This window comes from Thermothelomyces heterothallicus (genome assembly GCF_042370625.1).
Source record: "Thermothelomyces heterothallicus CBS 202.75 unplaced genomic scaffold P884_scaffold_13, whole genome shotgun sequence".
NCBI classification, from domain to species: domain Eukaryota; kingdom Fungi; phylum Ascomycota; class Sordariomycetes; order Sordariales; family Chaetomiaceae; genus Thermothelomyces; species Thermothelomyces heterothallicus.
Genome location: NW_027192574.1, coordinates 312,206 through 328,303, shown reverse-complemented (window position 1 = coordinate 328,303; position 16,098 = coordinate 312,206). Strand labels below are relative to the sequence as shown.

Here is a 16,098-nt window from a genome sequence, read left to right as displayed (position 1 = left end):
AACCGCCTAGATAGTTAGCAAACGATAGATAGTAGAAGCTACCTATCTAATAGCTATAGCTAGCCCCTAGATATGTAAAATCGGTTATCTCTATCTAGACAAAGGAAGAAGATAATCCCTTACTGATATAAGAGTAGCTAAAGGTTAAAAAGGATACCTAAGTTCCCTTAGATATAGCTATCTAGCGGTTCCTTAGCAAAGTACCTAAAGGACTTAGGCCGGCCTAGCTCTTATAATAGGTACTCAAGTACCCCTATAAGCTAAAGATAGATATCTACTAGTAAGTAGTAATATAAGTAGAGGAGTAAATTATAGCTACTAATATATAAAGATAGATATAATCTTTAGGTTCCTAGTAGTAGTAGAAGTAGTACTAGGCTAAGTAAAAAAGCCTTTAATAGTATAATAGCTATCTAGTTAGACTAAGACAAGTATATTAATATAGGCTAGATCGCCCTAGACTATTAAAAAAGGCTAGGTATATCGGTATTACCCTAAGGATAATCCTACTAAGTAGACGCGGCCCCTTCTCTTTAAGTAGTCTAGGCCTAAAGATCTAGAGCTAGCTCCTAAATACCTGCCCTAGTTTATAGGCTAGGACAAGCTAGAGGCCGAGACTAAAGCCTGGTAGAGGTATTAGTAATCTAAGAAGCAACTATCGCCTGAGGGGGATAGTAGGGCTAAGAGAGCAAGATAGCGGGAGGCTAGAAAGGAGGGCATTTAAGTGTCGAATTTACTAGTAGGAGCCTTAGAGCGAATTCGAAGGGGAAGTATAGACTAGGGTAGGAACCTCTTGGTATAACTAGAGGGGTATAGGTTATAGATTCGTTTTTCCGGTTCTAAATAAGTTATATATATACTAGATATAAATAGGGGGTGCCTATATAAGAGGTGTTAGGGAATAATAATAAGGATAATAGATAATTTTTATAGAATAGATTAATAATAATAGTAATAGACTACTATTATAGCATTATTTATATAATGATAGGGTTTTTCTTTTACTTGTAAGTTTAGCTATCTTTTTCTATATAGGTAGACTTATTTATATCTACCTAGAGGGGTATCGTTGTTACTGTCCCTATATCTATCGTGACCGCTGTCTAGGAAAGCTAGACTTGTCTATTATAACTATAAGTGCCTAGATATATTAGATACTTTGAGCTAATACTCCTCTCTATCTGACTAGACAGAGGTTTGGTCTCGGAAGGTATATAACTACTACTAGGAGAGGCTGGCACTAGTTTAATAAATAACGAGGTTCCCCTTGACATTTAGTATATATATCTTACTATTAGCTTGTTTAAGTGTTTTTGGTATTATTAGGGCTACTAAATAAGCTACCTCCTAATAAGTATATATTTTAGGAGCGATTCCTAGAGTGTTAATGATTATTTAGGCTATTAGTACTATAACTAGTAATATAGTTAATCTTATAATTATCATTTAGTCTATATATAAGGTCGTTTTAGCCCTAAAGCTAGATATAGCCGACTTAGAAGATTTACTTATACTTAGTAAGTACCGTTACTACTATATTACTATACTTATAAATAATATAGCTATCACTTTTAGGGTAGTTAAGAAGTATTACTAGTCTAATATAGGCCTTATTAATAATAGTAGTAAGAAGATTTCTTCTATAGGAATTATCTACTTTTATTTATAATTTAGTCTAGGTATTAATATATTTATAGAAGTAATAGCTAGTATATAGTATTATTATTATTATTAATCCTATACCATTACACTAATAAGTATACCAGAGCCTCTCTAATTATATACAAAGGAAACTATACCTAATAGGCCAGATAAGAACCTCTATCCTACCTTTAACGCCTAGTCTAGAATACTAATACACTACAAAGAAAAGGAGAAGTGACTAGAATAGCCCTATAGACGCCTTCCCTCCTAGTCTAGCCTCCTTATAAGGCGGTATTCTAGGAGCCTCCCTAGGTCTATTAGCCACTATAGAACCCTCCTTACTAAACGATAGTTACAGGTCCCTATACCTTGTGAAACGAGGTCTAGGTCCCTTTATAACTATATTTCCTAGGATTCCTATATTCGGCTTCTTAGTAGGTTCGGGCACCAGATAACTAGGTGCTCTACAGTCTCCCTCCCTTGGCTATAGGTATAGTAAGGGGTACTAACCCCTAGGACTTAAACCCTAAAAAGGAAGTTACAGAGGCTAATAGCCCCTATATAGGCCTATACTAGTAGGGAGCTCTAGGCCTTCGTTAGGCCCTAGTACCTTTATAGGCCTTCCCCTGTAAAAACTAGGTATAGGGGGTCTTTATCCGATATATATTATATCCTCCTACTAGCTTGGTTAGCCCTCTAATAGTCGCTCTAGCTAGCTACTATAGCTAGTTCCGTAGCCTATAGTCTACTTTATAGGGTCTATAGGGGGGGTTAACCCCCTCTATAGCCCTCCTAGACCTACTACCGGACTATCGACCTTACTACCTCTAGGGCTATAGGCTTCGGCTCCTAGCCCCTTGCCCTGGTCCTTCTCTTCTAGAACCTCTAGCTAAGCCTATTATAGGCCTGTTAGATAAGAGCCCTTATAAGGACCCGGGAGGCCCCCGGGCCTGCCCTGGTCTATAGGAGTAGCTAGTCGAGTTTGGCTTCGAAGTTAGCTAGCCTCTTATTAAGATAGAGGTCGAGGGGTGGTACCTAGGCCTCTGTTTTAAGGTAGTAGATAGGGGTAGCCTTATAGGCCCTAGTAACTACCCGAAGGGCCCTGTACTAGGCCTTCGATAGTTCCCTAGCAGGGCCTTCTGGCTTACTCCCTGGCTTAGTAGGCTTATAGAAGTTCGAGGCCCTATAAGTTAGGGCGCTATGTATATACTTGGTATAGACCTCGTAGGCCTATAGTAGGCTAGGGCCCTAGGTCTTTATGGTAAGCCTGGTTAGGGTAAACTCCTAGGTTTCTAGCTTCTTGGCTACCTTTGTATAGTAGGGGCCCTACTATAGCCTCTAGTCTAGCCAGACCCCTAGGAATCTAGCCGACTTCGAAGGGGCTATAGTGGTGGTACCCCCTAATTATAAGTATATAATTATAGCTACTAACCTATAGCCTAAGTTTAATGCTAGTATAGTAAGTTCGGTTATATTTTAGTCTACCTATTTATTTACTAATATAATATAGGCTTTATAAGACTAGGTAATCTAGTACTATTTGTTACTACCTTACTTAGAGCCTATTAACAAGGGTTATATTGCTTGGTAAATAGCTAAGTATAAGTTTATCACCGAGTTAGGCACGCTTATAACAGGGGCCCTAGGTAGCAAGGACAAGGCGGCTAGATTTTTAGACAAACACGTAGCAGACTTAGGATTTATCTCCTATAGTAGGTTTTAACAAGGTTTTCTAGGTAGTGAATTTTGTTTTTCTTTTTTTGATTATATAGAGTAGATACCCCTTTAGCCCTAGATCGGTATTATAGATTTGCTCCGCCGGTTTGTAGTATCTTAATATAAATATTTTTTACTAACTTTAGTACCTTTAATAAGGCCTTCTTTACTATAGTTTTAGTATAATATTAGCCTAAAATATAGTTCTTTATAATGTAGCTTAGGGCCCCTCCTAGGGCGCCTTCCTTAGGCCCTTTTCTATAGTATTTCGATCGCTATATTAGGGTATATTACTATAGTAATATACCCCCCTAGTTTATGTACTTTCCCTTAGGATATATATCTAGGTAGTTTCTATAGGTACCCTCTTCTTGGTCTCTTCCTATACCTCTTGGCACCATATTAGAGGTACTCTATAGTTATAATACGCTTCCTAAACTTATATACTTTACCCTATATATTAGTAATATCTTCTTTGTCTACCTATTAGTTAAATTTAGAGGGCTATCCCTTCTATTTTACTAGGAACTATTAGGTCCTGTTATCGGCCTACTCTACTAAAACTTCTTTGACTTCCTACTCCTTATTATCTTCTAGCTTAGGTATTAGTATCTATTTTACTTCATTTTGGCTATAGGGATACTATAGCTTAAGTAATAAGATAAGGAATATATTATATAGTCAGATATATTATATAGGTAATACTAGTTAATATACTAATAAGCTAACTAGATTAAGTATCCGAAATAGGCTAAGAAACTTAGGTATTAATTTTATTAGTATTTTTAATCTAAGATTTTAGGTTAAAAGTAAGACGAAATTGCCTCTCCTAAATATCTTTTCCTAGTATTTTTCATTATAATAATATTTATAACCTTATATAGCTCTCTTCTAATGGTCTTCTAGTTACTTTTGTAATGTTTATAACTTTTCGATCTATTCTACCACGTTAGGGTAGTACCTCTCTTTTAGCAAATCATCCCTAATTTATAACGAGATTGTAGGGTTATATCCTATTAATACTTAGAAAGGGGGTAGTCCTATAGTTATATTAATAGCGTTATTATAAACAAATTCTACTTTAGGGAGGATTTGTACCTAAATTATAGGGTTTGTTATAGCGAAATAGTATAGATATTATATTAATGTTTGGTTACTTCGCTTGGTCTGTCTATCGGTTTAAGGGTAAAATACTATAGAAAGCCTTCTATAGACTTGATTTAGATAATAGAGATCTGCCTAAAATTACAAGGTAAAGATAGAGCTATAGTTACTTATATAACCTTCTAATATACTATATTTAAGTTTAACTTCTTTATAAACTAGTTTAGTAAACTTTTAGCTTATAATATCTAAACTAATGGTAAAGAACTGGTTTATTTTAGTATATTAGTCTATAATTACTAATACTATATTCTTTTCTTTAGCTTAGAAGTTTATTATAAGAAAACCTATAATAAGATCTATACTAATTTCTTACTAGGGTTAGCTAGGTATTAATAGGGATTCTAAGCTACTATATTTCTAATACCGTTTAGGTTTATTCATCTAGTAAATATAGTATATTTAATACCAATTTCTAATATCTCTTGCTAGGCCTTCCTAGTTAAACTTTCTTTAGATAAGTTCGCTAGTTCTTTTAGGTCTAAAGTACCTAGCTCTAGTATTATTATAATATAACTAGAGGATTTCTTACCTTATAGTTTCTTCTATAGGAATATAAAGTGCTCTCCTATAGAGCAATTCGCCGTTAGATCCTATAGACTATAATTTAGCTTTGCTAGTACTTTACTAGCCTTTTATCTTTCCTTTCTCTAGGTTTTCCTTTACTCTTTAAGTCAAGGGGTCTAATCTTTAGAGCTCTAAGATATACTCTCTAAGTATTTATAATAGCTAGATAGTAGAAGCTAATTCTAGTCTTACTACCTCTTTAGCCTATCTTTATAATATAATCGGCTTTCTTTCGAGGTATACCTTTTCTATATTATATAATGCCTTTAGATTGACTTTTAATGATTAGACTTTAATCTAGTATTAAAATGCTTATAAAACTTTCTACGCTTCTTATACCTTCTAATAGTTTATTATCTTATTCTAGAGTATAGGTAACTATTCTTAGTTCCTAAGAGGATTATCTTCCTTATAATCTAGTCTTCTTAAAGGGCTATTTACTAGGTTTTACTTTCCAGATTAGTACTTAATAATAAAATTAAATCCTAATAGATATATATATTACCTTACCTAGTAACTATTAAGTTTGGTTTATCTTATAAATCCTTATAAGTTATTATAGTCTAAATAGACTATAATTCTATAGGGATTCCCTATTAGATAGTATTACTAGTACTTAAAGCTTTCTATAATTACTATTATTTCTTTATTAGGGGTACTATAATAATAGGCTAGTCTTAAAAACTTAATTAACCAAAAGGTAATAAGATATTTTTAAGAGTCCTTTACTTGTTAGGATAAGACGGCCCCTATTATAAATATAGAAGTGTCTATTTCGATAATTATTAGCTCTTTAGGATCAAAGTACTAGAGAACTAGCGCCGATTTGAAATTATTTTTAATTTCTTGAAATACTTTTCGTTCTTTAAGATTAAACTAGACTTGTCCTGGTTTCCTCCCCTTTTCTAACCCCTTTAGTAGACTTGTTAGGGGGTAGGTGATCTATGAAAAATTATAAATGAATTTTCGATAGAAATTAACAAATCTAAGAAATACTTAAATATTATAATAGGTCTATAGTTCTAGCTATTCTTCTATTATTATAATCTATTTAGGATCTATTGTAATTCTTTATTAATTTACTACAAATCTAAGAAAATTAACTTAATCTTTATAAAATAAATATTTACTAGGTTTATAATATAATTATACTTTCTAAAGTTATTTAAGGACTTTTAAGATATATTTTATATATATTTTATAGTTAGGAGAAAAGATTAAGATATTATCTAAGTAGACTATATAAAATTTATTAAGTAACCCTCTAAGTACTTAGTAAATATAATTTTAGAAAGTAATAGGTATATTAGTCAGGCTAAATAGTATAACTAAATATTTAAATAGTCTATATTAGGTTTAGAAGGCAATTTTCTATTTATCTCCTTCTTATATATAAATCTAGTAATAGGTATCTTTAATATTAAGCTTAGTAAAAAATTAGGCCCTAGATATTCGGTCTAGGATTTCCGAAATAAGTAGTAATAGGTAGTAATTCTTCTAGGTAATCTTATTTAATCCCTAGTAATTAATATAGAGATAGAGGCTCCTATCCTTCTTTAGTATAAATAGGACTAGATTAGCTATTAAACTCTCTAAGGGTTAGATTCTTCCTTTAGCTAGGTTCTTATTAAGGTATTCTTTTAAGATATTAAATTTATATCGAGATAGTAGGTAGATTAGTCTAATAGGAGGTATAGTTTTAGGTTATAGGTTAATCTTATAGTTAGTTACCTTAAATAATAGGAGGATATTAGAATTTAATATATCTATTATATTAGTAAAATCTTATAACTTAGAAGGGATTTCCTCTAGGTTTCCTAAGGATTTTGGTTCTTCTTTGTTAGGGAATAGATCTATAGGTATATTCGAAATAGTAATTAATATAAAGACTCAAGCTCCCCTCTGGCAGTCCTTTTCTATTCTCTTTAGGTGCTAGAGTCAAGCTAACCTAGTTTCTAGTAGAAACTACTAATGGTTTTCTAAAGGAAATAGTAAAATAGTAAGATTACTAAGTGTAGGTATCCTTAAGAGGATTAGAGAGGTTTTGGTATTATAACTAACTATAATATAAGCGTAATCAAGTTAGTAAGTTATTTTATATTTATTAGTTAATGTAATAGGTACTTAATATACTCGATAAGATAATATAGTTATCTTATTAAATTATCAAATTATAGGTAGAATATAAATAAGTCATTTTAATTAATATTTTTAAATAAAGGTAAAATTAATAATATTAACTTCTATATATAAATCTAAATCTATTATAATTATAATACCTTTTTATATACTTATAGTAGTAATTATATATATTTATTCCCTCTAGATATTATCCCCTATAGGCGTTCCTATAGTATTAGGGTCTATTATAATTAGTATCTATTTCCCTAGTAAGAACGTCCTAAACTATAGTAATTAGGGTATTAACTCTATCTATAGATACTAACTTAGGGTATAATAAGTAGCTCCTAGTATAGAAGATTTCCTAGATTAAATGGCCTATATATAGCCCTAATTTAAACCCTATTAAATATATATAGGTAGCTCTTAAATAGAAGCTATATACGATGTTCCTAGATCTATAGAATTTAAGGTAGAACAGGGTAGATATTAAAGAGTTTACCAAGTGCCTACGGGAGGCGTAGTAGGCTATTGAGCAGGGGCTAATTGATAGGCTAATCCAGGGAATGCCACGTCGGCTAGCCGTAGTCAAAAAAGCCAGGGGGTGGTATATAAAATATTAAAGCTTAGAACTAGGGCTACTATCTAATGTAAACAGTTTTTCTATACAATTTGTGGTTGTTGAGATATCCTGTATTAAAGTCTGGTGGTAAAAATGTAGGTGGCTGGGAAATGTAGGGGCGGTCCCGGACTTGTGACCACTTACTGTAATTATAAAACTGCAAAAGCGACGCCGCAATTGCTGCTTCCAGCAATTGCACCTAAGTAGTCCGTAGGTATTCTGACATTAATTAGGTGAATAATTAGACAACATGGGCCGGCCGCGATTTGCGCCGACACTAGACTTCTCGAGGACGTTTATATGTTTGCGCATTCTCAAACGTAGACACCTCCTCGGGTGTTGGTAAAAGAAGTAAATTAGAACGGGCAATCAGGCGATTGCGGGCCCCCGAACCAATCACACATTCTGCTTCAGCTATACTTATACGCCCTCAACGCTATAGGCACCGAGTATCAACTGGTATCCATGAGTGATTATAACACCAGCTCGTGGAGTCGGAGGTATCCGAGACATTGACGGGGCACGACTTGCCTCAAGAACTGCCCAGAGGGGCATAGTCGTCGTCGTCTTCGCATCCATCGCCATCACCGTCCAGAGGGCTGGACTTGTCTGCTGTAACCGCGGTTACCAGGACGCCCTAGACACTTTGAGCCGACGCTCTTCTCCATCTGACCAGACAGAGGTTTGGTTTTGGAGGTGCATGACTGCTGCTAGGAGAGGCTGGCACCAGTTCAGTAGTTACCTTATTCCATCTTGACTCCTTAGACTTGCTGTCTCTCATACCCTGGATCAGCTTGATATCGGTCAGGTTTGATTCTCACAACTCCTATTAGTGAGTTGGGAAAGCAGAGGTCCCCATATCGATAGGGCAGAATGTCGGTTGGAATCCATCGCAAGGGGTCGGATTTGGATTGTTTCGAACAACTCGCTAATTAATGTCAAACATGACAGTTGGAGAAAGCCACGGTTTGATTTTTATGCTCTATGTAGGTGTACCTATCTATCTAGCAAGCAGGACCGTGCGCCTCGCGAGACCAGGACACCCGGTCTGTTGCGCAGTCTAATTCCACTATATGTCGTGTGTCATGATAATGAGAGCAGAGGTTCGAACTGAATCGGTGCGGTCAAGACCGTCCCGTGAACCCCCCCAAACCCTACAGGAGGACACGGGAGCGAACACGGTGGCACTTAGCCAGAGAAGCAGCCTGCCTACCTTACGTATAGAGCTCGTCGGTCAGCGTGTTCAGCGTTAGCCCGTCCTTGGCCAGGTCGTCCACATCGATCAGGAACTGCAGCGGCATCTCCACCAGCGTGCCCCTGACCCCGGCAAGCCACTCCTTCAGCTCCTGCACGCCGCCGGGGAACTCCTCCCTGACCGCGTGCCCGTAGTCGACCTTGCCCTGCCGGTACCCCTCCTCGGCCTTGTCGGCCGACTCGCCGGGGATGACAAAGTACCGGGAGAAGAAGTCGTTGTAGTCGTCCCACGTACGCATCTTGTCGTCGGGCACGGGGTGGAACGCACGGCTGAAGATCTCGGTGCTGCGGCGCGCCGTGGTGCACCAGAGGTCGCGGAATTCCCGGCTCAGCGGGTCTTGCACCAGCTCGTCCGCGGCGGAGCCCCAGTCGTAGTCGTTGACAGCGTGGTGCGTGACGGGCGTCCAATTGCGGTCGGCAGCATCCGGGCGCTGGTGGGGCAGGAGGCCGAGGTGCTTGCGGAAGAGCTGGCGGCGAAGGGAGGCGGCGAAGGCCGAAGCCGTGTAGGGACGCCCGCCCATGGTGCTGGACACCGGGGTGGGGTCCTCGATGACGACGGCGATCTCGCTGTCGTGGTTGCCGAGCTGGGAGCGATCGTTGAGGTTGGCCGAGCCGCAGATGACGAGCTGGTCGTCGGCGATGAGGACCTTGCTGTGGACGTAAAGCTCCTCCGACACGAACGCGTTGAACTCGTCTTCCGGAGACCCGGTCCAGGGGACGCTGCGCAGATCGGGGCCGTTGTGCATGTAGCAGGCAGCGACGGAATCCCAAGTCTCGTCTGACATGTGGCGGGCGGCTTCCTGGTATCGGCGATATCGGCTGTCGCCATGACTGCCGTGACCGTAGTCGTCCCGGCTGCCGTACTGCTCGCCCTCATAATCGTATCCACCAATACGTTCGTCATACTCCCGCCGCGCCTCCTCGTAACGGACACCGCTCTCACGCTCGGCGCGGCCCATGATGGCGCCGGAGTTGATGCGGTCGTAGTTGCGCAAGTTATAGAAGTTGATGTACCTGTGGGGGTCCTGGACGCCAGAGTTCCGCAGTGTCTCGAGAATGCTGCTGCCACCCCGGTTGATCGAGAAGTACTGGAACTCCATGATGGCCCTGGTACCAAGGGCACCGTCCGACTTGAGATCTCCGGCGAAAGCAGGAACTGCGGGAATCACAATGATGATATGGAAGTCCTCCTCGTTTTGATGGGCACGAAGGATACGGTCAACGATGGCCCGGCCAATCTTATTGCACACGGGCTTCTGCTTGTCCGATGTGGCAGTGATGAAGAACTACTCGGGTTAGAAGCGCTTTTCGAAATCAAGAGATAATTGACGAACCTGGTTCTCAATGTAGACAAAGTGTTTGGCGTTCTTGATGGCTTCAATGTAGGCATTGGCGATGGAATGCTCGGTGTCGACGCCCAGCGACCATTTGGAGCAGCTGGCCAAGTTAGTGAAGCACTTTATACCAAGATCGTGGTCTGGATACCTTCTGGTCAACTGAATGTGCGCACTCTCGCTCTTAACCTGGGACGCGTGATGTGTTTCCTCCTCCGCCCCGACGAAGCGACGCACGTGCCGCGTAAATCGCTGCTGCAGGTCATCGAAGTGACTCCCAAAATCGCCTTCGTAGTGGCTTGCAGCGCCGTGGTGGGTGTTGGGTGTCTCGAGTAACCTATACTTGCCAATATCACGCGTGCTGTATTTCTTGTTGAAGATGAAGTTCCTGGGGAAGGTTAGGACGTCCGTGGAACAGAAGGGTTTGCTTCTGCTTACCATCGCTGGGTAAAATGCAAGGCCAGGCTATTGACGATCGGTCCCGAGAGGCTGATGCTGATATCCGACCAGCCCATGCGCGAACTCTTTGTACGGTCGACTATGACTCGTCAGTCCGGTCCATGCAAGGAAACAGAATACTCGTGGACCCTAATGAGATAAAGGGACACGACGAGGGGAGAGAGAGATTTTTTTTTTTTTTTGGGGGGGGGGGAGGAATTAGGGACTCACGCTTATTGTTTTCCCACTTATCGACGTCTTCAAAGTCGTAGATCCGCGCATTGTTGTAGTCTTGGCCAGGATACACTAGTTCCTCGACGTTGCCGGGATGGGCGTCCGCGATGGGGTGGCCTGTCTTGTGAGCATACTTCTGCAGTTGGTTCAGTTGGTCAAAGGACGTAGCATACTGTTCGTGTCCCATCTTCCAAAGCCTGTAAAGGTTAGCGTGAGGTTTGTTGGCCATTTAGGTATGCAACATACACAAATCAAGACCGCCCATGAAGGCCACCTTGCCGTCGATGAGACAGAGCTTCTCGTGATGAGAGAAGTACAAGGTAATGTCATCGGCAACACCGTAGAGAGCTTTAACAGCATCCTGCGATGCTTTAGCAAGGTTGAATGTCTTCAGGCTGAAGTTCTGCAGGTTGGAGTGCAGCTCCTGGAGGCCGTTGACAATATCGTTTCCGCTGTGATGGTGATCGGGATACCTGAAGACCTTGATGTTGGGATGGAGGGCTTCCAGAGCATGCTTGGTGTGCTGCAAGCTGTCAGTGTCGCTCATCAGAGAGGACGTGGCGTCAGGTTTCGCACCTTCGAGTCCACTACTCATGTTAGTCCAGCCTCTCCGCTCAATTTGGAATCCCCACTTACAGGTCAACGCTTGAGGAACTTCCTTGTACACAATGACAAAGATTTGAACACCGCGCTCAGCTGCGGCTCTGAGCATGTTGTCCAGACGATAGCGCTCATTGCGGGCAGGCGGGCGACGCAGGTACAGCTCTGGACTGCATGGGTTGTTGTGGTTGTTGTCAATGACATGTTCCCCCCGACTGCGTTGAAAATGAACACCATTACCTCAGCCACCAATCGAGGATGTAGATGTACTCCCGCGCCTCTGATGTACCAGACACGATATGGTTAGCGTACGATGGGCGTCGCCGGGGTCGACCATACTAGTTACCTTCCAGAGCCATGGAGACGGCCCAGAAATAGGAGGCGCCGTCGACATACCACTTGGCATGTCCTGAACTCTGAGGGGCAAACGAGCTGTAGCGGTTGCCGCTATGTTCGGCGTGCGCATTGTCAGTGTCGCCGTCGTGGGTGTGCGAGTGCTTCTCGTCGCCGGGCAGGAGTTCTTCCAGGCCGTGCTTGGCCTTGCGCAGCATCGAATGGATGTCCATAACTGCAATCTTGATGTTGGGTCGATGAGTATGAGTGTCTCGGCGTTAAGAGCGCGGGGCAAGCTGGATGCGGAGAAGAGCCGAAGCCCGGAACCTGAAAAGAGATCAGGGGTTGTGCAGTGGAACAGAGGGTAGCGTGACCTGTCGGGAAATGAAGACTCCGTGCAGGGGCAAAGCGGCCTGGCCACCCCCCACACTCTGCAACATCACTGCTTTTTTGGTGGATGGAGGGACGGTACCTCGTACGGAATACAGACAAATATAACTAGTCCGTATGGAGATGGTGTACGGAGTAATCCGTATAGTTATCGAGGAGAACGCGCTCATACACTATGCACTGCAATTGTGCCCTCAGGTTACCCCTCAACGGGTGGGTCCCACCCCTCCTTGGCCCCGAGACTACGAACCTGGATTACGGATTACGGATTACAGATTCCACTAATCCATCCTTGTGTTGTCGATACCGCTCATTGATGGGCTGGGCTGAACGTTGATACAGCTGACTGTGTCGGAGGCAAAGCTGTATCCGTGCACGATTTAAGAAATCTACGGATTAGTGTGGCTTCGTAACTGTACTGCAAGGTAAGTGCTCTCGAGAAACCAATGGGAATGCACTGTGATGCTGCTGCTTGGGCGGTGCCCCATCCATCCCCAGCATTTTGGAGCACGCGCGTGATGCGCGATTCGCCAATCCTCTCCCGGGCGCCGGGTCCACCACGGCACAGTCAGATAGGGCTGAGAGAGCCAGTCCACTTCGGCAAGGCAAGGCTTTATTACTGACATGGCCGATCTCGAGTAGTTCCGACCGCTGGGTCAGGTGTTGTGCCTTGAGAGGCGCTTGTATGCCGGATTATTGCGCAAGTAGGGAGATTACAGGTTGTCACTACCATCGGGGTGTCGAATAAAAAACGTGCTTGACAACTCGATCAGTTTCACGGGCCCATCCTTAGCACGGACATCACTATCTATAGCCGGGCGAAGTTGCGCTTCCGTCGGCAAATCTGGACAGCCGACGACCACATACAATTGTTACACAAATCAATAGGAGACCACCACCTCGTATATTCCTATTAGCAGCGTTTCGGCGGGGAGGCCCGGAAGTGGTAGCTTTTTGTGTGACGCTACTGCGAAGCTGCAGTTCAACTTCTGGCTGCTGACTCGGTGTGCTACGTAGAAGAGGCAGTATCACAGGGATGAGCCGAGGAGAATAATCTGCTGGGAAAATCGACGAGTAAAGAATTGATGTGGATGAGATCCAGGAAGACTATTTCTCTATTTGAGCCGTCTTTGGTATGAGGTATCTGTGTTTGAAGTCCGTGGTAGAGAAAACAGGAAACCGGACCCATGGAGAGGTTCGGGCACCCCGCACTACGGCTTGCGTAAATACCACTCTGCAGTGTGGCGTCAGCTCCCGCCGCATTTGACCGTGGAGACCCGGATACAGCCCCATTCAGGCTCAAAACGGAAGTCTTGCCCCTGGTCCCTTGTGGTGCCTGCGTTAACAGCGACAGCAAGCTTCGGACAATTGGAACCCTCCTGCATTCCCGCTGGTACACTAGTAGGCATGTCACGCAGCGCGCCAGACCGGTGAGCCGTCCTGCAAAATTTGCCCAACCACGCATTTGGATCTCACGATTTTCCAGGTACCGCAAGGTAAGCTACCCTACAGATACATACGCTACTGGGTGGTAAGGAACCATCTTTTATAGGCATACAGATTAGTTATAGCCCGACTCGCTCGGATGTGATGGGCACCCCCCTCCCCTCCTTCATGACCCCCAATCTGCCATCCCTCCTTCCCCCCATCTTCCACCACGGAAGAGAAAAGCAAAATTCCTTCACCCACCCTCCCACTTTGAGACATTTTCGACTCTCCCTATCCGGTGTCGGCACCATGCACACAATTGGCTGACTTTTCTGAGTCCCCTTGCCCCGCAGAGATCTCTTGAGGGTTGTCGCGCGCCTCCCCCGGAACCCCAAGCACTAAAAGAGGAAAGGAGGGGGGTTTTGTAAGGGCAGGGGACAAGAGATCGTGCCGGACAATGCCGCCAGGAAAAAAAATCTCGTAGTCTCAGGGAAACCAGCTCATCACTGTTCGCCTCCCTCTTTGAGCTACCGTTAAAGAGTAGCCTAGCCCATTGTCACTGGACCAGGAGGGGCCAAACCTTCGGATACGCCATTGGCCGTGCTCAACACGACAAAAACACCACCACCATCACCCGACTGTAAAAGGAAACGAAGCCATTGAAACAAAAAAAAAAAAAAAAAAAAAAAAAAAAAAAAAAACATTGGCGACTTGCCCCTTCTCATCCATTTTTAGTGGCGCACTAAAGGGCAAAAAGAAGTGAAGAGACCACAAGAGAGAGAAGAGTGAGGGCGAGAGCGAGGGAGAAAGAGAGAAGAAAGGAAAAAAAAAAAAATAGAGAGCAGAAAGAAAGGGAGAAAAACGAGAAAATGGCCTCCCCCTCCATGACCTACGTCTTCTCTCAGGAACAACACGGCCACCTGATACCCTACATCGCCGCGCTCCACGCCTCGTGCATCACGCTCGACCACATGGTCGGCCCCTTCTTGCCACCGCTGACCAACGAGAAGCTGCTCCCCTGGTGGAAGGAGCGCATCGCGGAGGCCGTCAGCGGCACCCGCGTCATCGTCCTCCTGCTGCCCGAGGCGACGCTCGGCAAGAAGCCCCTCGGCACCGACCTGCGCGGCCTGGCCATGCTCAAGCTGTCCGAGTCGGAGACGGGCTCGTTCCGCGGCCACATCGACGCCGTCCTGGTCGACCGCAGGCATCGGCGCCAAGGCGGCGCGAAGGCGCTACTCGCCGCGCTCGAGTACGAGGCCGCGAAGAGGGGGCGGTCGTTGTTGGTGCGTTGTGTTCTTCATTCCTTTTTTTTTTCTTCCTTTTTTTCTTTCGACCTCGCTTTGCCTTCTCGTTCAGGCCTCCTTCGTCCCTGTTTCTCCTCTTACCTTGTTTCTTTGGGCCTCGTCTCGCATGTCCGGCTCTACTAACGACTGCCGGAACAGCTTGTCGATACCGAGACGGACAGCGTGGCCGAGTTGGTGTTCAAGAAGCTGGGCTATATCGAGATTGGCAAGGTTCCGCACTTCAGCCGGGCGCTTTCTAACGGGAAGAAGGGAGAGACCTTCTTTTACAAAGAGTTTTTGCCTTCGTCGACATAACCATGCCCGTGTTGAAGGGCCGTCTTTCCTTTTGCGTTTCACGGTTCTCCTTCACACTCGGCGTTGGCGATGACGGGGGTTTCTTAGATGGACGAAGCTCACGCTTCTACAAGGTTCCCTTGCGTGTGAATTGTTGGTTTCGGTTGATGGCAGAATATGTTTCTGCATCAAACGCCTTTTGGCTTAACTTCTCGCCTGGAACACTAACCTCTATCTGCTCCCGTCAAACGAGGGACACGATTCTACAAGACTGAGCTCAATGTAGCCAGGTGATAATGTCGCAAATACAGGCTGATTCTCCCCCATGACACCGGCACGGCGGACGGTTGAGGAAGCAACCCACCAGTATGTGACCTACACGGCAATTCCCCGATTCACTTTGTTTACATGTTACTAGTAGAACGTGGTTGAGAGTGCGGGCCTCCTGTCGCCCGTTTTTGCGGCCCGACCAAACCCGCCCGCTAAACCACCACCCTCTGACCTTGGTGGCTCTACCGTGCTATGCAGGCGAGCCGCTTGCGGTTCGGTTGGCGAATTTTACATGCGGAAACTCTCAAGAGCCTAGCCTCTCGCCTCTGCAAGTACCCGTGCCCTAGTGAAGATGTCCCTGAGCACCATCCTCCGTTTATCAAAGTCTTGTTAACATTGATGGTGT

At 43.6% G+C, this 16,098-nt stretch overlaps 2 protein-coding genes across 2 annotated transcripts; one reads left to right on the top strand and one right to left on the bottom strand.

The window, feature by feature from the left end:
- Window positions 1–8,843: 8,843 nt before the first annotated feature.
- P884DRAFT_244624 (uncharacterized protein) lies at window positions 8,844–12,524 on the bottom strand. Its single transcript, XM_069440380.1, has 11 exons — window positions 12,041–12,524; window positions 11,935–11,974; window positions 11,731–11,864; window positions 11,671–11,681; window positions 11,341–11,617; window positions 11,268–11,291; window positions 11,092–11,211; window positions 10,861–10,960; window positions 10,574–10,810; window positions 10,423–10,525; window positions 8,844–10,374 (listed from the first exon to the last, which is right to left on the bottom strand). The coding sequence occupies exons 1-11, from the start codon at window positions 12,258–12,260 to the stop codon at window positions 9,049–9,051; spliced, it is 2,592 nt and encodes an 863-aa protein (XP_069297032.1). The 5' UTR covers window positions 12,261–12,524; the 3' UTR covers window positions 8,844–9,048.
- Window positions 12,525–14,714: 2,190 nt separating this feature from the next.
- Window positions 14,715–15,443, top strand: P884DRAFT_300260 (uncharacterized protein; the record flags this gene model as incomplete). The annotated part of the gene is made up of 2 exons (XM_069444751.1): window positions 14,715–15,128; window positions 15,288–15,443. 2 exons carry the CDS (start codon window positions 14,715–14,717, stop codon window positions 15,441–15,443), a joined length of 570 nt encoding a protein of 189 aa, XP_069297031.1.
- Window positions 15,444–16,098: the final 655 nt, after the last annotated feature.

Coding starts and splice junctions, on each gene's coding strand:
- P884DRAFT_244624 (XM_069440380.1), bottom strand. CDS start 12,260: ATGGACATCCATTCGATGCTGCGCAAGGCCAAGCACGGCCTGGAAGAA. Junction 11,292..11,340: donor CATGGGCGGTCTTGATTTGT/GTATGTTGCATA, acceptor TAACCTTTACAG/GCTTTGGAAGATGGGACACG. Junction 10,526..10,573: donor CACATTCAGTTGACCAGAAG/GTATCCAGACCA, acceptor TAACTTGGCCAG/CTGCTCCAAATGGTCGCTGG.